Source organism: Leishmania donovani, chromosome 17, assembly GCF_000227135.1.
Source record: "Leishmania donovani BPK282A1 complete genome, chromosome 17".
In the NCBI taxonomy this organism is placed as follows: Eukaryota; Euglenozoa; class Kinetoplastea; order Trypanosomatida; family Trypanosomatidae; genus Leishmania; species Leishmania donovani.
This window is the reverse complement of record NC_018244.1, coordinates 331,660-352,884: the sequence shown is the minus strand read 5'-3', so window position 1 is coordinate 352,884 and position 21,225 is coordinate 331,660. Positions and strand designations below refer to the sequence as shown.

At 62.5% G+C, this 21,225-nt stretch overlaps 5 protein-coding genes across 5 annotated transcripts; all 5 read left to right on the top strand.

The window, feature by feature from the left end:
• Nucleotides 1–7: 7 nt before the first annotated feature.
• LDBPK_170810 (protein kinase, putative) lies at nucleotides 8–5,524 on the top strand (the record flags this gene model as incomplete). The annotated part of the gene is made up of 1 exon (XM_003859887.1): nucleotides 8–5,524. The coding sequence occupies one exon, from the start codon at nucleotides 8–10 to the stop codon at nucleotides 5,522–5,524; it is 5,517 nt and encodes a 1,838-aa protein (XP_003859935.1).
• A 1,320-nt stretch (nucleotides 5,525–6,844) lies between these two features.
• Nucleotides 6,845–10,699, top strand: LDBPK_170800 (hypothetical protein, conserved; the record flags this gene model as incomplete). Its single annotated transcript, XM_003859886.1, has 1 exon — nucleotides 6,845–10,699. One exon carries the CDS (start codon nucleotides 6,845–6,847, stop codon nucleotides 10,697–10,699), a length of 3,855 nt encoding a protein of 1,284 aa, XP_003859934.1.
• Nucleotides 10,700–11,461: 762 nt separating this feature from the next.
• On the top strand, nucleotides 11,462–15,082 carry LDBPK_170790 (hypothetical protein, conserved; the record flags this gene model as incomplete). The annotated part of the gene is made up of 1 exon (XM_003859885.1): nucleotides 11,462–15,082. The coding sequence occupies one exon, from the start codon at nucleotides 11,462–11,464 to the stop codon at nucleotides 15,080–15,082; it is 3,621 nt and encodes a 1,206-aa protein (XP_003859933.1).
• A 778-nt stretch (nucleotides 15,083–15,860) lies between these two features.
• LDBPK_170780 (hypothetical protein, conserved) lies at nucleotides 15,861–17,534 on the top strand (the record flags this gene model as incomplete). Its single annotated transcript, XM_003859884.1, has 1 exon — nucleotides 15,861–17,534. One exon carries the CDS (start codon nucleotides 15,861–15,863, stop codon nucleotides 17,532–17,534), a length of 1,674 nt encoding a protein of 557 aa, XP_003859932.1.
• Nucleotides 17,535–19,801: 2,267 nt separating this feature from the next.
• Nucleotides 19,802–21,223, top strand: LDBPK_170770 (protein kinase, putative; the record flags this gene model as incomplete). Its single annotated transcript, XM_003859883.1, has 1 exon — nucleotides 19,802–21,223. A coding segment is annotated over one exon (1,422 nt), but the record flags the coding sequence as incomplete, so codon positions are not given.
• Nucleotides 21,224–21,225: the final 2 nt, after the last annotated feature.

Here is a 21,225-nt window from a genome sequence, read left to right as displayed (position 1 = left end):
CAAGCGAATGCTGTCCTCCACCGACTCGCCGCGGGCGCACACGTCGCCGACGGAGAGCCGCGCTGCGCCTAACGGCCTCACTGAGGCTGATACCGCGTCTCCGACGCGTCGCGAGAGTCTTGTCCCGCAGCTGGCACCCTCCTGCGTCATCACCCCGCTGCAGGGGAGTGCGGCGTCGCCGAGAACGCTCAGCTGCAGCCGTGGTAGCAGTGAAACGCACTTAAATGAAGCAGACGCGTCGCATTTGCAGCACCCACTGTCGCCCAACGCCCTTTCTACGCAGCTCACCCCGAGCACCCCGGCGAAGCAGCGACTGCTATGTCGAGGCGCTCCTCCGCCATCGTTGCAGCAGCAGCTGAGTCCAGCCCTGCCATCGTTGGCACGGCGCCTCTGGAACCAGTTCCCTGTACGCGAGCACCCTTCCCCCCCGCGAGGCAAGAATGCGAGCGATGTCGGAGCAGAGGAACGGGCCGCCGCGCAGTTTTCAATGTTGGACGTGTTTAATGTTGGAAATGACGCCAGTCCGCAGCTCTCGACGCTCCTCGGCTCGTCAACGCGGCGCAGCGAGAACTCCCCTGCACTTGAGCGGGTCGGCTCATCGCAGTCGTCTTTGTTTTCGACGCCAATGACGCGTCGTCTGCAGGGATGCATGACGAAGGAGTCCCCCGATTATCGGGCGCTGCCAGCCCCGCACACCTCACCACCCCCACTCACCTTCAGCACGGCGGATCTGGCGAGTGTGGACAGCGACAAGCGAATGAGGAATGTGCACAGGCGCCAGGATGGCTGGGTGAGGTCACCCAAGGCGGACTGCCGCGCCTCCGCTTGCCGGCAGCCGCACCCTGGTGGCCATTACTCGACCCCCGTCGCATCCCTTGCGCCGCCGCCAGTGCCGCAGCATGGCAAGATCTCTCCCCACGAGCCCACTCGTGCCGCTTCAGGTCGCACCGCCAGCCGGTCCATTGGCCGCAAACGTGACGGGTACACACGCTCCATTGCGCGCTTCCCATCCGTGTCAGCCGCCGCTACTCCCTTTCGGGACCTCGATCAGCACCTTCCATCGGAGTCAGCAGTTTTCCCCACCAGCTCGAGCGAGGGCCGGCCTCACAGGTACACTGTCTCCCCTGCAAAGCCAATGTCGCCGATGAGAGAGAGCAAGTCACGCAGCACCGGCCGTAGTCCATCTTCTGATGCAGTGGGTGGTGCACGCCACTTTTCCAGCTCTGTAGAGAAAGCATCGGTGTTCAAGGAGCTGTTAGCTCTCGATCATGACGTCGTTTGTGCCTCAGGTGAGGCAACCGCGTCGTCGCGGCGATGCGGCCGTCGCCGCTACAGTGCCAACACGAGCCCCCCGCATGATGGGGACTACATCGGCGATGCCTTGACAGCGTCGGCAGATCAGCGGATGTTTCTGCAGATTAAGAGGCAGTCGAAATTCTGGCCCTCTGACAACACCAGCTGCCGTTTCAGCAACGCCGTCATCGGGAGCACAGCCCGCCGGGGCGTGAGGCGCAGCAGCAGCAGCCACACGGCAGATCAAGGCGGCCGGTCAGCTTCCTCCATGCCTCTCTCAGCTGTGATGGGGGTAATTCCACGTGAGGATTTTGTTCACCGCTTAGGTGGCGATAGTATGCAAAGCCTCTCCTCTCTTCCACAACTACATCAACAGCAGTTGCAGCAACTCCCTGCTTCTCCCTCCGCCCCCCCGTTGCCGCGGGCCAGAACTCTCATGGCAAGTATCATGCGCGACCACGCGCCGTGTTCTTCTCTCAGGCCGCCGGAGCTGACCCCGGCAGCGATGGAGTGGCGCGAGAGTGCAGAAATGCTGGTGGACTCTTGCTGCTACACTCCGTCGATCGTCGTCGAGCAGCAGCAGCAGCAGCAGCTTCTTTTAACCCCGCTGATGGACCAACCGGCGGAGCACAGCACCGCCAGTGTACAAGAGCGTGGCTCTTTAGGTCACCGCGTCAGCCTCTGCAGTCGGCACCGCAGGTCCGTAGCCAACGGCTCCATCTCCACGGCTCGCAGCAGCAGCAGCAGCAACGCGAGCAGGCGGTGCAGCTGCAGCTCTGCGCCACCGGCACCCGCGCACGCAAATGCGGAGTCGTCTATGTCCTTGAAGGTACCCGCACTAGTACCACCGCCGCCGTGGACGCCTAGAGACGCGCTGTACTGGATGCGAAATCGGCTCACGCTGCAGGAGCAGGAAGAGATTCTGGGGTACGACGTGGTATATTACTGCGGGCCTCCCGGGCAACCGCGCACGGCGTGCGGGGTAACGGACCGCGCAACACCTCCGCCTTCATCCCACCACACCTCGAAGGAGACTGCAAGCGTCAGCAGCCTTCCTAAAAACAAGGAGGAAGTAGTATCTTTCACCGCCCCATCTTCCTCGTACTTCCCGATCACCCTAGGCATGCACATATGCTTCCGTTACGAGGTGCTGGAGGTGCTGGGGATCGGCACATTCAGCATCGTTGTGCGCGCCGTCGACCACGCAGCCTCGCCTCTCTCCCCTGAGCGGCACTGTGCGTTGAAGCTGATTCGGCGCGAGTTGCTATACCAGAACGCGGCACAGGCAGAGTGGGCCATCTGCGAGCGACTGAAGGAGTGCTGCGCAGCGATGCACCCCTGCAGTGGAAGCAACTTTAGGGAGGACGCAAGCGGGGCCGCCGCCGACTATCGGGCCGGGGCATCGGTGCATCGCAGGCCCTCCGCATCGTTGCCATCAGCGCTGCCTTGGCTGTCCATGGCGGACCAGCGCACGCTGCTCTTCGGCTCGGTGCTTACCCCACGCAGCCGCTTCGAGTACCGCGGCTACCACGTCATTGTCTTTCCTCTCCTCGGCTTCAGCGTGCGCGATGTGGTGGAACTGCGACGCGAGTCGCGAGAAGCGAAGGCTGGCCACGCCGTAAGCGCGTCCTCTTCCCTGCTGCTCGCTAGTGCGCCACCCTCGCAGGCTGGCGGCCAAGCGGCGGGGACATTACCGACCGAGGTCGTCGGCAGCGTTCTCGCGCAGCTCGCACATGCCCTTCACTTCATGCACCACTGCGCGCACGTCCTCCACGGCGACATCAAGCCGGAGAACATCGTATTTGTGGATCGCTCTGTGAGCGGCCGCAGCAGCAGCATCAACGGTCATCTTGCCGAGTCTGGTGGTGCTGCGAGTCAACAACCCCCGCCGCGCCCGCCTTCGCAGCAGCCGCTGCTCCAAGCCCCGCTCCCGCACAATGGTGATGCCGGTGCCCTCCCCACCTCGCTCAGCATGCATCCTTTCCATCGGGTGTGCCTCGGTTTCCCGTCGTCGTCGCTCTCGAACACAGCTGCGCCTCCGCCTCCCGTCACGCACACTGGCACTGTGCCCCGCCGCTCTCATGCGACTGAACACCTGGAGAGGCGCTTCGGCGCGGACGTTGGCGACCGCGAAAGTCCCAGCAGCAGCACGTCGACGTGCTCCTCGTCTCTGCCGTGTCTGAGGGCCCCGCACCCGCCTCCGCGGAACATTGAAATCGTCGACGGCCCTGATAGAGGCGCCACGATTATGAGCTGTGGCCACAGTGTGCAGCACCCTGGCGGCGAAGTGGCGAGCAGCTCCCAGCGGTGTCCCTCCGGTGGAGATCTCCACGATCAGTGCATCACCGATGGTGCCTCGGTTTCGCTTGCAGGACGCTCGCTCTGTATGACAGGCAGTCGCACTGGTGTTCTCACCCCCTCACCGCACTCGACGTCAACGGGCGCAGGATTAGTGGAGGGGTCGGTGGGGTATGTGGCGGCGTGCACGACCCTTAGCGAGGCGCCGCGCTGCAGTAGCGGGAGCAGCCGAGAGGTAAGTCCTAGCTACACAACCCGCTCAGGCCACGACAGTGGCGGTGGCGATGAGGCAAGCAGCACCGTCACACCCTCGGCCCTCACTCGGCTGACTTACGCGCTGCCTCACGCAATGGCTGCATCAACAGCTGCAACGACCTCGTCGCGGATTGCCCTCATCGACCTTGGCCACGCTCATCACATCCTCCCTGGCACCACCGCCACCGCCTTCCCTCTTCAGTCACCGTCCTACCGCTGCCCTGAGATGTCTCTGCGGCTGCCGTACACCACTGCCATCGACATGTGGTCGGTCGGGTGCGTCCTCTACGAGCTCCACACGGGTCACGCCCTCTTCCCCGATGTTTGCGACGACGCGACGATGCTGCAGTCGGCGGTGCGGGTACTTGGGATGCCAGACGCAGCCTTTCTCACTACTGTGAAGACCTGCTGGAGGAAGTATAAACAGCACAAAGCAAGCACAGTCAGGGCGTCCGCGCGCGCGCAGGGCGATGTGACCTCATCGGACACCGGCTCACAGAAAGTGCAGCTGCACTTGTGTCAGGCACACCCGCAAGAGCGGCGGCTAGCTGTAGATGGCGAGGACGCGAACCAAGACGAGGAGGCCATCATTGTAGAGCGGTGCTGGCGCGAGTTCATCCAGGTGCTGAATGATGCCGCAGGACATCAGCGAGAACACGAGCGACGTCTCAAGGGCCAACAAGAGTCGAGCACGCCACCAGTCATGGAGAACTCCCAGCGAAGCCCGAGGGGAGCAGCCTTGCCTCTCCCAAACGGCAGCGGTTGCACGACTACGTGGGAGACGGCGGAGCAACTGGCGCTGTTGAAGGTAATGTTCCCCGGTGGACAAGTTCACGAGTCCGATCAGTGTTTCTTCTTGCCAAGCAAGTGTGACTGGCATCGGTATGCGTGGGTGGACTTCTTGTTGGGCTGCCTCTACTGGGACGCTGGGGAGCGGCTCACAGCGACGGAGGCGCAGGTCCACCCGTATCTCGCATCCAGCTTCTCTCCTGAAGTGGCAGCCGCGACGGCTGTGACCGCCAACAACGCTGCTGCGTCGTCGGGGATGGACAGAAAGGACGCAGTGGATGATACAACGATGAGCGCCTCCGGTGTCTCCGCTGCCTCTAGCGATGCCGTTCCGCGAAGGGTAGTGGCCCCCACCATACGCCCCACGCACTGCTCGGGACTCCACTACCTCCGGCGCCACCCTCTGACGGCTCGCCTCCTCAATTCAGCGGCAGAGGCGGCCAGTCAGCCCAGCAGCCCACATGGCAGCGACTCCACCGCCAGTGACGACGCAGCACCGCTCTTGGCACCCCTCCTGATGAACCCTTCTGCCATTGTGCTGTTCGAGCTCCCCTCTAGCAACCGTGCGGCACCGTCAGCGCGCATGTGGAAAGAGCATCAGCAGCATCTGTCTCACTGCTACGACTCGGCTCTGGACATTCACTCCATGTTACAGACCCCGGCCGAGCGACTGGCTCTGTCACCGTACCACAACAGCGATCACCGCCGCAACCTCTTCGACCGCACGGGGAGCTACCCGTTCCGCGTCGTCTTCTCCGAAAGTGACCAAGGAACGGAGAGTTCCGTCGTAGTTTCCGCCGAGTCGTCCGTGCGCGGCAACCTCGCCGGCACGCAAAAGCCGCGCAACGACGATCAGACGTCAGCGGTGATGGTGCTGCCTCTCAACTGAGACGCTCTCGTGGCCAAGCAAAGATACCGAAAGACGACGACGACGAGGCCACCTGCCGTCTGGTGTGCCTCACGCACATGTGCACGCGTGAGTGTCTTTCTGCTATACCTTGTCTACGCATGTACAACGACGCGGAGCACACGAATAATAATAGCAATGAGACACATTGAGAGCAATCAAACAAAGGGGGAGAGAGGAGAGAACCCCACACACAAACACACACACGCACACCGATGTATCCCCTACCTCGCCTCTTCCCTCTCCCTCTCTCACTCGGCGTGTGCGTGTTTCGTGCGGGTGTCCCCGTGTCTTCTTTGAATCCGCCGTCTCTCTCGCTCTTACGCCGTTCGTCTCGCTTTCTGTGTGAGAGTTTGTGTCACTGCTTTTAGCCATCCCCCTCCCCCTTCTTTTTTCTCGTTTTGGTGGTGGTCCCAGTAGGCGATGATGGTCACTTGTTTGGGTGCCTCCTCTAATCTTTCTCTTCGGTGTGCTCTTTCCTTTCTCTGTGCTTGCCCTCATGCTTTGCAGGTTGGACTGCACACATACACACACACACTTTCTCTCTTTCCGTTTTCATTGTGCTCGATATACCCCGAAACCTCTGTCTATCCCTTGCTTGCGATACCTTCTGGATGGCCTTTGTATAAGCTCAACTGGTCATGGTCGTCGTCGCCGGCGTGTGTTTTTGTCGACATGCGTGCGGTGCGTGTCATGTTCGCCTTTTTGAGGGGTGGTTTGCCTTCTTATGTGTTGGCCTCTTTCTTGCTTTCTCTTCGATGTTTGTTGCGCCTGGAAACCAAAACGGTGAAGTGTCGCCTCATCGTCCCCTGTCCCTCTTTCTCCCTGTGTGTGCGTGCGTGCGTGTGTGTGTGTGTGTGCGTTTAAGGCCACCTTCTCTCTTTTCGGTCTTAAGAAGCGTGCATGCACACAAACGCATCGACAAGCAAAGCATTCACAAGCAACCAGACAACAAGAAGCAGGCGATGCGGAGGTGGTATGAGGGAGTAACATGGATCGGCAACTGCTGCCGCAGCTGTCCTGTTGCTCGGCACCTCGTCTCCCTCTCTCTCGTGGAAATCCCCGCCGACACGTGTCCTGTGCCGTTGCGCGCCGCGCCAGCCCCTCTTTCCCGTCTTTTCAGCTCTCTCTCCCTCTCTCTGTGTTTTGTTGCTTGCGCCTACGATGCGTCCCCACCCCCCATGTCATCGGTCACCTACACACCCAATAAGACACACGCTCTGACCGTGGCCACGTCCCCCCCCCTCCCCCTTGCTCGGCTCCCTTCGACTCCGCGTGAACGCCGCAATAGCTACCCGCACAATGCACCAAGAGCATATCCAGCGGCTCACCTCACACGATGCCGCTGTGCTGCGTGCCAGCCACGAGTTTCCGACCTTTACAGACGCGTTTGCCCGCGTTGTACAGGTCGGACTGCCAGAGCTGGAGGCGGAAGTTGGCAGGATTCCTTCTTCATATAGAGTGAACGATGCCTTACACGGCGTGGCGGTGTCGCTCTGTCTCCCAGCACTCGCGTGGGACATCACGCGAACATGTGTTCTGCCCGTCACGGACGAGTTGCGAAGAAGGACAGAGGCGGAGGTAGCCGGTGATGTGGCAATCTCAGGAGCAGAAGGCGGCACGGAGAAACGAAATCACGCCGCACTACGACCTGATGGACTTGAGCTCTTTGGCCGCCTAGCCGCCATCTGCGCTGATGTCTCCGTGAGTGTCTGCCTGGAAGTGGTGGAAAGCGCCGCGGTGCAAGGCGACGGTGGTGTCGCCGCGCGCCCGTCGGACGAGTCGCCGCTCTGCCTCCTTGTGCCGGAGACGCGGTGGCACTGTGGCCAGCAGATACCCCTCGCTGAGAAGCACGTGTGCGGGCATCCGTATACGAGCCGCAACCCTTCATGTCGTGATGGTGGTGTTTTCTCTTCTCGCGACCGTCTCCCGGATATTAGTGGAAGAGCAAGGGAACGATGCAATCTCGTGCGCCTGATCACCGTGTGTCGAGTACGCGGACTTTTCCATAACCTGCCAGTGCGCCAGACCCCTTATGTAGGACTGGTCGGCACCTGTAGCTACGGCGTTCTCATCGGCCGCAGCAGCGGCGGTGACGACGTTTCGTGGAAGACTGCGAGTGAACGCGATCGGGGGGGGCTCTTTCGCCGCCGCACCTTGTGGGCCTGCAAGTCGGCGTCTGCCATGCGGGCACGGCGGGAGGAGCAGCAGCACCTCGTGGCGGTTGTGTTCCAGACCGCGGTGTGTGCTTTGCTGGCACCGCTGTATCTGGCCGGCAGACCTCTCGACGCAAGTGGAGGCAGAGACGCGTCGCTCGCCCGGTGCTCTTTCCTGGCGCAGGGTGCCTCTACCTTCTCTGCAAAGTTGATCGTCGAGTATGACTTCTGCGGGGACGCGGGCGCTCCCCGACGTGCGCCAGCTGAGACACTCCCATTGCGCCCTCTTTCGCTCTCTACATCGCTTCGCTGCGCCTCTGCCCCGCGCACAGGTCGTGCTAGCAGTGGCATACACCCTGACTCCGTAGCAGCGGCGGGACTGCGCGTGGATCGTCACGGCTTGTACAGCGGCGCTCTCCGGGTGCGGCAGGCATCACGAGAGGTTGACATTGGCGGAAGGGCAGGACGCCGACTCACACGAGGCGAGGCGACGGCGCGTCGTCTGTGTCACGCATTCGGCATCTCGGTGCCAGACCCCTCATCTGTGTCGTCACCGTCCGCCACCCGTGCCGATGCGCGTGCGCGACGATTGTGTCCATCTTCTGCGGCCGCCGCGAGCCGCGAAGGCGGTGCATGGACCCCGGAGGAGACGACGGCAGAGGGAGTGTTGACAGAGGTAGTGGTGCGGCCTGGACACTTTGCAGTTCTCTTCGCCACCCCTCCCCCGCTGAGCGCCAGCGCCTTCCCTGCCCGCCAGGCACCGAGCGCGGCAGAGAGCCTCAGTTTTTCGCCGCTTCCTGAGCACCACATGACCTTCTTTATGATACTCGTGCGAGATGGTCAAGCGCATCCTCCAGAAGACGATGGCTGTCGCGGAAGATCAGTTCCTCCGTCTTCAGCGTTGTGTCCGACGCATTGCCGTGTGCTGGAACCTACGCACTGGGCCTACGGCATTGTCGCTACCAACGCTCATCGACATCACCACGGCGCACATCCGCTGCCAGGGGGGCCGATCTCAGCAGCAGCAGCAACAGCGGTCCCAGTGTTTGTGTTTGTTGACAGTGCGTACGTCCCTGCCCGTATCTCCGAGGCCCGACAGCGGGCCCGACACGGAGTTTCGGCACAGCAGTCTTTTGTGCAGCTCTACGACGAAGCACTGCGGCGCCTCACTAGCAGTTTGCGCGGGAGCGAGAGTCAGAATGGCCCCCTCAGGGACGGCGAGAAGATTCTGCCGGCCCAAGCAACTCCTCCGCACACGACCACGCCGGATCCGCAGCAGCAGCAGCCCTCTTGCGTCTCACACCATGTGCTTGCAAAGCAGGAGGCTGCGGAGGTGCAGTTACGAGTGCGATATCTCTGTCAAAGGGTGCTAGAGGCCGCTGCCGTTCCTGGGACGCAGTCGTACGTGCCAGCGCTGCCCTCGAAAAGGCGCCGCGTTTTGGCCGCGTCTTCGGAGGGTGTGGCTGGTCGCACTGGAGCTCTACATCACGTGCAGCTCAACCCCGCCTCGCTGCTGTGGTTGAGCGCTACCGATCGCGGAGTCAACCCCACGGCAACCGCGCCGCGTCGCACCCCCGTCACTCTCGACCGCAACCTGCACCGCATCACCAGAGAGGAAGAGGAGGAACAGGCCGCACTGCGCTCTCGCCCTCCTTTGGAAACAGCGCCATCCTCTCGCGAGGCGTCTGCCACTGCACATCACTCACCGGCTGTTCAGGCCTCCAACACGGTGGAAGGGCTGACGCGAATGCGACACCTCCTGGACACGGGGCGTGGGAGTGCGCTACGTCGATTGCCCCGCGCCTGCGCGCCACCGTGTCCGTGGATGCCAGAGAGGGGAAGCAACAGAGGTGACGAAAGCAGTGGCTTTGATGCGGCCGAAGGTGCCACAACAACTGCCTCGGCCGGTGCCATACCACCCATCACCACTGCCTTCTCAGCGCGTGTGTCGGTGCTCCAGTGGGCACGCAAGTTTCTGATCATTGCTTCCCCTACCACCCCGCAGCGTGCGTCCAAGCCAAGCTGTGGCCCTGCAGCAGTGCTTCCTCAAGGTCCCGTATGCCGTCCTCAACCACACGCGTTGCAGTGGTGGGTCGCGGATCAGCACGCGGTGCACGAGCGGGTGCGGCTAGAGTTCTTTCTCTGCTTTGCTGACACCTACGTGTGTCACCCCGAGCTGCCGCGTGGCGTGGAGCGCGCCGCGAGTGAGTGCTTGATCGCCGGGTCTGGCACGGTCTCGGAATGCGTGCCTCGTACCTCCTTGCCGCTGACCCCCCACGCACGGAAGGCACTCGAGCGTCGGCACCGCGTTGCACAGCTGCTGTGGTCGCACGCAGTCACTGGTGCCGCATGTTCGCCGAGTGCGTCTTCGGCGGCGGCTTCATTCTCTGTGTCCCTGCCGGCCGAGTGGCGTCTGCGTGTGACCGCCGTGGAGGCACATCTGCGTCAGTGGGGATGGCGGTTCCATCACGAAGCTGTGGCAGCCGTGCACCGAGGAGAGATGCAGTGCAGCAGAGCCGTTGCCTGGGCCAGCGGCGTGCGTGTTGGCCAGTCCGCGTATTCACGCACATGGCCCGCACTGGCCACAGCGATTGTGGCATGGCCGTGCTTGAAGGTTGAGGGGGTCGTTCGCCATGTCACCTCTATGCAAGCGCTGCGGCAAACGGTGGAGGAGCTGGAGGCAGTGGGCGCAGCAGCGACTGCCGCATTTGACAGCGCCTTCGTGCCTCCGCAATCTGCTCTCACAGATCCCGTCTCTTTATGCTGCCGCGGTCCGGGGCCATCACAAGTGCCGTGCTCCTCGTCGCCGTGTCCGCTGCTCATTCCCTCGGTGTTTCTCGAATTCTTCATCTCCCGCTCCTGTCGCGGGGCCATCATGTTCGGCGACGTTCTTCGCCCCACCGCGGCGCGCTCTATGGTGGCGGCGCTGGACTGCGTCGAACAGTACTACGTGTGTTCGCACGGCCGCCCCTCCTTCGCCCACCTCACCCCTGCACACTAGCGGGAAGCGGAGGCTCGCGCGTGCCTTTCATTCTGTGGAGTTGTTGCCTCTGCTCTGCTCATGTCTGCTACGTCAGCCAGAAGGCTGATCCGATACGACGGGGCGACAGACAATCAAGCCAGCGCGCAAGCACCACTGGCCCCATCGCAGCCGCCCCTCCCCTTCTCCCTCGCTCACCCCCTACCCCCCCCTGCGTCAGGGGAGGACAAAGCGCAGCGTTCGGGCACGAGACAGAAACGGGGCCGGGGGATGGCGTGCGTTGGCTTTCATGTTGTGCTGCACGTTCACGGGGCTGATGCGCCTCCTCATTGATCGGTGGCCGTTGCACGCTGCCTCCTTCCCCCCCTCCTCCGCCCTCACTCCTATACTCCATATCCTGTCTCCTCTTTCACGGCACACACGCATACACGGACTTCAACGCGCAGGAACGGAAGAAAGGGCGGAAGACAAGGCGGGGGACGTGAAGCACATCCGCACACGCTTACGCCCACACATCTACCCCTCTCCCACGCATAGACATACACAAGACAACACCCCCGCTATAGAGCCCTCTCTATCAGTCGTCTCGCTTTCCATATAGAATGCGCACACGCACACACGCGTCCCTCTTCACCCAATCTAAGTCGCGTTATTCATCGCTTCAACACACGTACACAGTTCAAGCCACAGCTCGCCTGCTGAACAAGTGAGCCGTGTCCAGCCCCCTCCCCTCCTCCTCTTTCCCTCCTCTTCTTTGCCAGCCTCCCACGCACATACACGTAGATGGACACCGCCTCCGCCGCTGAACCAAGCCCACCTCCGCGGCTCCGTGATGCTGTGAAGGCGGAGCCGAGCACAGAAAACGAGCGTGGGCAGCAGCTGCAGCAGTTGTCTCGCCATCAAGACGTCGCTTCTTCGGCGTCCGCGTTGGACTTTCTCGCGCTGTGGCGACCTTCCGCGGTGTCGTCGTCTCGACATGCTGCAGCGCTCACTAACGCGAAACAAGTCGAGGTACAAAGGGCAAAATCGTCTTCGTCTCCTCCCCCGTCGTCCGAGCTGACTACACCGACGCATGTCTACGACCCGCGCCTGGGCACTCTGTCCATCGGATCGGTGGTATTCGCACCCTATCGCGTGTGCAGTGAACGCCCGGCGCGCGGTGGCTTGTCGGCGTGTGTGGCCGGCGGCACTGTCAGTGGATCTCCGGTCACTGCAGCGGCGCCGCACCAGCTGATGCCGCCACCGCGCTCTCCCTACCGCTTACATTACGCGCTCGCCGAGGTGACGGGTATTCAGGTGATGGCCGGTACTGTCACCGTGTCTTTCCTCTTCACGGATCCAGGCATCGACGACGAGGCTGTGTCGATGTACGAATGCGTGCCGTGCCCGCCAGCATGTCTCTCACGGTGGCTTCTCGAGGAAAGCAGCCCTGCACCACAACGCTGTTCTCTGCTGGAGCGCGTCTTGCACGTCACTCCGCCGGAGGGACCTCTCCCGGTGAATGACGTCTACAGGGCCCTCCATGCGGCGTCCCCCAAGTTTGCCTCTGCACCGGGTTTATCACCGTTGCTGGTTCAGCGGCAGCGGCAACGAGAGCGTTGCGTGGCGCGACTCCGTCGACTCTACTGCCTCAGCGATGACGACGACGAGCAGCCGCACACCACGATGGCACGCAACTCCAGAGGTGTGGCACAAAGCGCATCAGGGGAAGACATGGCAGCGAAGCCTGTCGCACTCGAACCCACCGCCGCAACGGCCACTCCCTCCTCGGCCGCATGGCGATTTCTGTCGACTGCTACTACTGAAAAGGCGGCTTTGACGGTCGGCAGCGCGGGGACAACGACTCTTGCCGCGTCAGCCGCCACCATGTTTGCCCGCTACGTCGCCCCGACTAGCGTGCATGTCTTTTTCTCCAGCATCTTCCAGGAGGTGAACGTGTACATGGAACATCACTGCAGCCGTCACCGCCGCCATTCGCTCACAGACCCCACGGCAGAGCCTCTCTCCTCTCCCAGTCGGCGGCTTCGTCGCGGCGTCGCTGCTGTCAACGCCGCGTCCCCACCGCCGCTCGTTCTCGTCATCTTCGACAGCTACGCCACGCTGCGTCGCTTTCACGTCTTCATGTCGGTGCGCGGCCACGTTGTGCAGCTGCTCGACGGTGCCCACGTAGACAGAGCTCTCCCATCGCCGCAAACGTCGCACGCGTTCGGAGCTCAGTGCAAGATCTGGCTGTGCATGCTGCGCGATGACACCGGAGAAGAGAGTGTGGAAGAAGAGGCGAAGAAGGAGGATGGTTTCTCAATCGCCAGGGCCAGTGCTGGTGAAGAGAGCGCGGAGGTAGCGCAGGCAGTGGCACTCATGGAAGCGCAGCTGCGCTGTTTGCTCGCAGCTGCGCCGCCCGTCGACGCACTTGTCAGCTTCAGGGAACACGTCACGCAGCAACAAGTCACGAAGAGCCGTCAGTCGGCTACGCTGCATCAGCATGTCACAGCGGAGGCGGTGCTGCAGCGACTTATGCCGCACCTCGGAGCATACCGCCTGGAGTGTGTTCTGCAGGACGTCCCGGCACCGCCGCCGCGACCAACGCCGGTCGGCAACAACGCAGCTGCTTCCTCTTCAGGGACGACGCAGCCACCGCCATCCACGGCCCCCGCCACTACCGTTGTCAAGGTGTCCGGTGCCGTCTTTGGCGACAACAAGATTCTCGTCCCGTGCAGCCCCGAGCAACTTACCCTGCTCTCCACCGTGTTGGCGAGCACCCCTGTAGCGGTGAGTCAGAAAACAGGTGATGGCGGCGCTGCTGAGGGAGGCGGTGAAACCGCAGGGCAGCGCAAGTGTTCTCCTACCAAGAAGGCTAATCGGAAACGTCCGCGAGTGATGGAGACGGCAGACTCCTCGTCGGCAACGGCTGTAGCAAGAGCGCAGGCGCTGACCCCAGCACTGCTAGAGAGGATTGCCCTCGGCAGCTTCACAGACGCCGCGGCAGCGACACTTTTCGATGTTTTTGCAGACGCCACAGCGGTCGTGATGAAGTCGCCTGACCCCTCCTCCGCGGATCTGCCCGCGACGGCCGGCGACGTGCACCGCGGCAGCAGTGATGGAAGAGGTGCCGCAGAGGTACTAAGCAGCATCGAGGACCTTTACGAGAAGTGGTGCGTCGACCCATCGCGGTTCGGTGAAGCGTTCCCGGTGTTCGCGGCGGTGTACGCACTGGTAGCGGACGTCTTCGCCAGTGTAAGTCGCTTCCGACCCGGCAGACCACGTAGCGCTAGTGAGTGGGACGCCAGCATCGGCGACGAAGGGCCGCGGCGGCTCTCTAGTGGGCCACTGGAGTCTGCCCCGTCACTTGAACAGGCCGCAGAGAAAGCCTCGGCAGTGACGCAGAGGCGCTTACCGACGCAGTCGCCTCCCAATGAACTCCCTCGCGGCCGCCTCGGTGCGCTCATTGGTGCTCTCCCCCGCATCGCCATAGTGCTCCCACGCGGCAACCCCACCCAACACCCCAACCTCGGCACACAGCAGTATCTTCGCACGCTCCGCGCCTTCTTTTCGCCCTGGGCGGTGCACGAGGTCACCTCCCCAGCCGCTTCTGTGGCCGTCAGCTGCGCGGCGCCGGTGCTGTGGCACCAGCGCGGCGGCCTTCTTCTCCTTTTTTGCGATGAGGCCACCACGCAGCTTGGTGCCTTGCAGGACGAGGCGGACGTCGTGATCGCGTGTGGCAAGGCGGCGGCTGCGTGGGTAGCAGCGAATAGTGCGACGAAGGCCAGTAGCGGAGACAGTTGCAAAGTTGCTGCCGCTGGCCCGCTGCTGTTCGCCGTCATCTCAGAGGCGGAGGTGGTGGCGCCGACAGACCAGCTCACCCACCTGTGGCTTCCCATCACTCTTGCTTCACCGACCTGCATGGGAGGGGGCGACGCGCCTGCTGACGTGTCGACCTCAGCGGACGGGCTCGAGCGGTGCAGTGAGTGGCCGGCAATGTCGAAGGAGGAGACGTCGCGCACCGAGCTAGAGGAAATGTGGAGGCTCCTCGTTGCAACGGTAAGCGCAGATGGGAGCGTCGACGTGCCTGCACGCCCGTCATCGCCACTACTGCGGCAAGACCAACAACAGCATGGCCAGACCTTGCGCAGCACCGGCGTGGCTGCCCGCCGACTTCACCAAGTCGAGGTGCTGCCCAGAACCCTGCGGCAAGCCGTGGTGCTCTGGCGCCACCTCCAGACCGCTGAAGCCACTGTGTGCGGTGGGCAACGCCAAAGCCGTGCGTCACCATCCGAGCTCGACAATGAAGGGCCGTGGGGCACGCTGCAGGCAGTTGTGAAGGAAATGGCGCTGAGCTGCGTCACGGCAACACCAGTTCGCATGACGGACGTGACTCTCCTACGCGGCAGCGATGACAGCGCGTGAGCCGCCAAAGGGACTGGCGTGCGCCATGTTGCAGAAGGACCAGGCTTCGCATTATTTGAAAACGGCGGTGAATTCACTTGAGTCCCTCGCGCCTCCGCCCCGTCTTGAGGTGCGAACATGTGCGGGTTCGTGCGCAGTAGTGTCGGCCTCTGCAGCGGTTTGTCTCTTCGGTTTTTATGCTGGCAAATACTCAGAATCATGGAGACGCGTGAGCCGTGTCCTGGTGCGTAGATGCCTCATACAGGTGCGCTCCTCTACACCAAGAAGGTGCGCAGCAACCAGGAGAAAAAAGGCAAATGAAGCGAAGCACAAAGACAATGAAACTGGTAAGCGCGTGTGTAATCGGGTGCAGCCGCCGCCTTGTCCGCTGGCTGCCCCCTCTTCTCCCCTCTCCCACTTCTTTGCTCGCTCTGTACACCTCCGTTTCTCTTTCTGCGTGCGTGCGGGCTGCGGCGGCGATAGTGACGGCATCCCCCACCCGCCACCCCTCACCATCCACCCTCTGATACGCACGCACGCACACATCCGTGCACGCCAAGTACCACCCCGTGCTGCAGTCGCACGTTGTTTGGATTCACGTCTTTCCCTGCTGCCTTTGGTGTGTGCCCCCATTGTGATGGGCCCTTGTGTTTTCCTTTGTCGTTGCCCTCTGCCTTCCGCCTCACCGTTCTCTCTTTAGAAGTTCTCCATACCGATAAGCCCTCCCCCCTCCGTCCCTCTCCCTCTCCCTCTCCCTCTCTCTGTGTCTGTGTGTGTGTGTGTGTGTGTCTAGGCAATGATGTCGGCGTCCACCACGGAGCTGTTCACCAACCAGGGTACCCTCTATCAGTACGCCGGAGAGGAGGGCGAGCACCCTTACTACAAACCCCTCGGCGACGTGGACTGCTTCACCATCTCCCTGCTGAAGCACAAGAAGACGGCAGGTGCTGCCAGCAGTAACAACAGCAGTGTGGAGTACCTCATCGCCGTGGCCGAGGACGGGGAGAAGGTCTTTGAGCAACCCATCGGCGTGGACCTTCAGCTCTCTTACTCCGCCCCAACCGCGTCCGTGCACTGGCCAGCGATCATCGATGAAGAGCTTGAGACCGTTGCCTTTCGCTTCACCGCTCCGGCGGCGCATGTCGCGCAGGTGACGGCACAGTTGCGCATGCAACAGTTTGTGGAGCTGTACAACCGCTGTACCTACAGCCTCCTCACCGGCTACGACGAGGTGGATCCGGAGGACGAGTGGTACAAGTACCTCGGCGCCGCCACCACGCGCGAGGTCTGTAACGAAGATGCCACGGAGCCCGTGTTCGAGTTCGACCCAAGCCAGTTGACGAAGGCGAGCACCGGTGCCGGCAATATTTGCGCCGCGGAGTCGCTACAGTTTAACCGCGTCCTCGTTGTCAAGAAGAGTAACGAGGAGGCCAGTCTGGAGCTGCAGGCGCTGCCGCAGACGGAGCGAGGCTTTGACCGGGCTGCCATGGAGAAGCTCGTCGTGCACGGCGTCGACGGCACCTCCACAGGAACTCTCCTGGAGAACGGCGACGTCACCATGCTGCTCTTTGGCGGCTGCAGCGCGGCGGTTCAGCAACTAGACCTCGCGCGCGGCACTGTGGTGCAGGAGTACAAGCCAGCGGATCTGCCCGTGCAGAGTGTGGCCTATGCAAACCACACAGCGGCGAACTCTGGCTCCGTCTACACGTGCCTCGGCCGCAATGTTGCCTTCAACATCGACGTCCGCATGGACCCCCGCAGCTGTGTCGTCATGGAGGATGGGAAACAGCCGACAGACTACGCCTTGCCGTCGCTCCGGAAGGACTTCACCTGCCACGCTACCTCGCAGAATGGCTACCTCGTCATCGGCGATGGCTCCGGGAACATCCGACTCTACACCGGCCCGCCCGGCGCGCGCAAGCCAGCCGGCGGGTACTTCCCGAAAACTGCCAAGACGCTGCTGGACACGAAGGTCCCGATCGTTGACATCGACGTCACAGCCGACGGTCAGTATATCGTCGCGACCTCCACCTCGTTTCTGCTGTTCATCGAGACCAAGTACGTGGACAGCAACGACAAAGAGTCGACAGGGTTTCAGACTCGGATGGGAGCGAGAAAGCCGCAGCCCATCATCCTCCAGCCGTCCCCGGAGCAAACACTGCGTATGGGTGGGGCAAGCATGGTGCACTTCCAAAGCGCGAAGTTCGACCGCTTTCCTGGCACCAAGGAGCTGTGCGTGACCGCCAGCTGCGGGGACTACCTTCTGACGTGGTCGCTGCGTGCGATTGAGTCGTCGCAGCAGAGCGGCCGCGCCGTGGTAAACTCCGCCGTGGCGGTAGGGCAGACCGTGTTGTCGACCTCTGCAAACCGTGCGTCGCACGTCGGCTTCCTTACCAGCAACGACGTCGGGGTCGTACCCGTGCATGAAGCAAAGAAGGAGGTGAGTCGGACGTGGACATGGGGGACCGAGTAGGGTTGGCGGCGATTGCTGCGCTTGCACCTCTGTGCATCTGGCTGGCAAAGCTCGGCTTCCCCTCCCCGCAGCGCTGCCGGAACCCCCCCCCCTCCTGCCGACCCGCATCGATTTCCCTTCATACAAGCGCACACAAATGCGACCACGCACGTGTTGTCGGGAAGGCATGCTTGGGGGCAACAGAATGCTGTCAACTAACTCTCGCTCGCTGACTCTCGGCACCCGCGCGCCTGATCTCCTGCTCTACGCCGGCAAGCGAGTGGGCGTGAGTCCCTGCGGACAGCATATTTAATACCTTCCTTTGTGTACTCCATTCATTCACGTCCGCACGCATTCCTCGCGACACGGTGGTGCGACGAGATCGGGGGGACGACGGGGCCTGTCCCCTCGCTGCCCAGTGGCGGCGCGCTCTTTTCTCTGCCTGTGAGTGCGCCTTCCTGTTGCCATATGGGCCGCGGATGGGCGACAGTGACCGCACGGCCCCTTGTCTCCCGTTGTGTCTTCTGTCCATGCGTCCAGAAGGTAGGTCTCGCCCCCGGGCCCCCCTGCATGTCCCCACCCGGTGGCACCGTACGCTGGAAGGACGTGTTGCACCGCACTCTCGCCGGTGCGCACGCACAGGCGTATGCGCGTGTCTGTGCTCTTGTACGGCAGACGCGCTCGACTCCTGCCGGCATGGCCTCGGTGTAGGCGGCCCGACCGCCTACACACACGCCGGACGTCGGATTGACTGAGGTGGATGGGCCGACTCGCCCATAGCGTCGGCGTAACTCCGTCCCCTTTCGCCATCTCTCTCTCACGCTGGCAAAGGGACGACAGCACTTCCGGCAATTTTCGATTATACGCGCACCTCTCCAAGATAGAATAGAAGCGAAAAGAAGCAATGCCCAAGATGAAAACGAACAGAGCAGAACAAGGTGGTTGGAGGGTGAAAGGTGTTGCTCCCAGATGGAAGCACATCGATTGTGGCGCCTCTTGCGTGGCACTTGTGTTTCCTTGAGCTATGTGTGGCAATGAGGTCTGTGTGAGCGTGCTTGCCTGTGCGGAGATGGAAAAGTAGGTCGGAAAGCTGGTGTGGTGGTGGAGGCAGGGAGAGAGGAAGAGATTGCGAGGCAGACGAAAGGGGTGAGGAGGAGGACAGCGTGTGTGTGTGCGTGTGTGTCAGATAGCAGTGCGAGTGCATCCTCTACGTTCCCCCACCCCTCCTCCTCGTCCTCTTTCCGTATTCCCCACTCGCGCCCCACCTCCACTCCCGTGTCTCTGCGCATCTATCGCACACGCACGCACGCACGCGGAAAGAAGTGTGTTTCGGTAGAGGAGCCCCGATGGGGCAAGGCGCAGACAAATGGGAAAGGAAGGCAGCGAGGATGTCATGTGCTCCTCTTCGTGAGCCTTCCGAGGGGGTGGGAGGGTGTCGCCGCGCCGACCGCTCATCGTCTCCTCACCCCCCCCGTATGCACACACACACACACAAAACGGTGATCTGTGTGTGTGTGCTTCTCCGCCCTCACCACCGTATCCTCCTCTACCTGCTCTTGATTTAAGCACGTCTGCACGCCCGAGCACGGACATGCGCATGCACGCAAAAGGCTTCGGTAGTTTTCCTTCGTCTCGTCTCTCCTTCACGTCTGTTATTCCTTGCATCATATAGATCGCCCACAGCCCGCCCCCTCCCTCGAAACTAGCAAGCCACAGACAACCTAGGGGATTCAGAAGCATACAGGAAGAGAGAGACCAGCACACCCATATGCACACACCTGCTACATCAGGTGCTCCCCGTCCCAGCCACCCTCCCCCTCCCCCACTTCAAACCCCTTTTGCAGCCCCGCCCCGCCCCTACATTCTCTTTCTCTTCAATCTCTAGATTCCCCACATCCCCGTTTTCTCTTCTCTCCCCTTTCCCTCCATCTCCGGGACGGCCTCACCACAACAGCAGCAACGCACCCCACCCTCCGCCTCTGCATTCTCAGTGCGCGAGGCCCATACACAATATCCCTGGATTTCTCTCTTTCCCACGCCCATCACCGTTTTCCCCATTTCCAAACAAACGAAACCCTCCGTTTGTGTTCCGACGAGATCCCCAGCGCGCTGGCACGCAGCCCCACTGCCAACCCGCCTACCGCCTGCACAGAAGCACACTTGCACACGGCAACCACCACTTATAGATCAACGCATGCAGACACGCAAACGCCTCCCGGCCCCCTAGACGCCTCCGCTTCTCCCCTGCATTTTCTCTGCCCCTTCACCCGTACCCGCACGTCGCCGCCATGGAGCGCCTGCAGCGCGTCGGTGTCCGCACCGGCCCCACCTTCGCCGACGCACCCGCGTCCACGTCGGAGCTACCGAAGCCGACGTTCCAGCCTGGCAGCAGTATCTACGAGATGGACTCCAGCGGCAGGCTGCATCGCTTCCAGTGCGGTCGCGTGCTCGGCCGCGGCGGCTTCGCCAAGTGCTACGAGGTGTCGGACGAGACTGGCACCTACGCGCTCAAGGCCGTTAATCGTGCGTCGCTGGAGAAGCCCAAGACGCTGCAGAAGCTGCACAGTGAAATCAGCATCCACCGCCGCATGAAGCACAAGCACGTCGTCGAGTTCCTTCGCACGTTCCGCGACCGCTACTACGTGTACATGCTCTTGGAGAAGTGTGACCACGGGACGCTGATGGACCTACTCAAAGTGCGCCGTTTCAGCGTGGCGGAGACACAGTACGTGATGCTGCAGTGCCTGTCGGCGCTGCAGTACATGCACAGTGAGTGCGTCATCCACCGCGACCTGAAGCCCGGCAACATTATGCTGGACAGAGAGCTCAACGTCAAGATCGGCGACTTCGGCCTCGCCGCGGAGCTGCAGTACGACGGCGAGCGCAAGCGCACCATTTGTGGAACGCCCAACTACATTGCACCCGAGATCATCGACCACAAGAGCCACGGTCACAGCTACGAGGTGGACACGTGGTCGCTCGGCGTCATCCTCTACACGCTGCTGGTGGGTCAGCCTCCGTTCCAGATGGAGGACGTGGAGTCTACATACAAGCGCATCCGCCAGTGCCGCTACGACTTCCCCGCCAGCGTGCCAGACAACGCGCGCGACCTTATCACCCAGATCCTGCAGAGCAGCCCGGCCCACCGCCCCACGCTGATGGACATCCGCCAGCACTCCTTCTTCTCGTCGTCACCGCCGCCGCCGCTGACGCCACCGGCATCGTTCGCGTCCTTCGGCCTGCCGGTGCCCGGCGCCGCCGCGCCCGCGACGACGGCGACCGCATCAGCAGCAGCAGCAACCACAATCACACGCAGCGCACGCCGCGGGCCGGCGGTGGACATGCATCACCCACCGCCGGCGCCGTATGGTAAGGAGCTGTTAGGTGCCCCAGCACAACGCGAGGTGCTGCGGCCCATCAACGCCAACGTGCCACCGCCGCCCGGCGCGCCGACATCGCCGCGCCACCTCGCGAACCTCAGGCAACAGCAGCAGCCCACGCCGGCGCCGACGCTCCCTGGCACCTGCGCGCGTGCGCGCAGCGACACGCCACGCAGTGCCCCTGCGACGGCAGCGGTGCCGCTCTCGGGCCGCTGCCCCGCTTCGTCTCCGCAGCAGCTCCGAAACGATGACAACGCTGACGAGGACGAGAAGCAGCAGCTGACGGCGCTGCACGACCGCCTGCACCAGACCCTGTGCGGCGACGCGGCCGC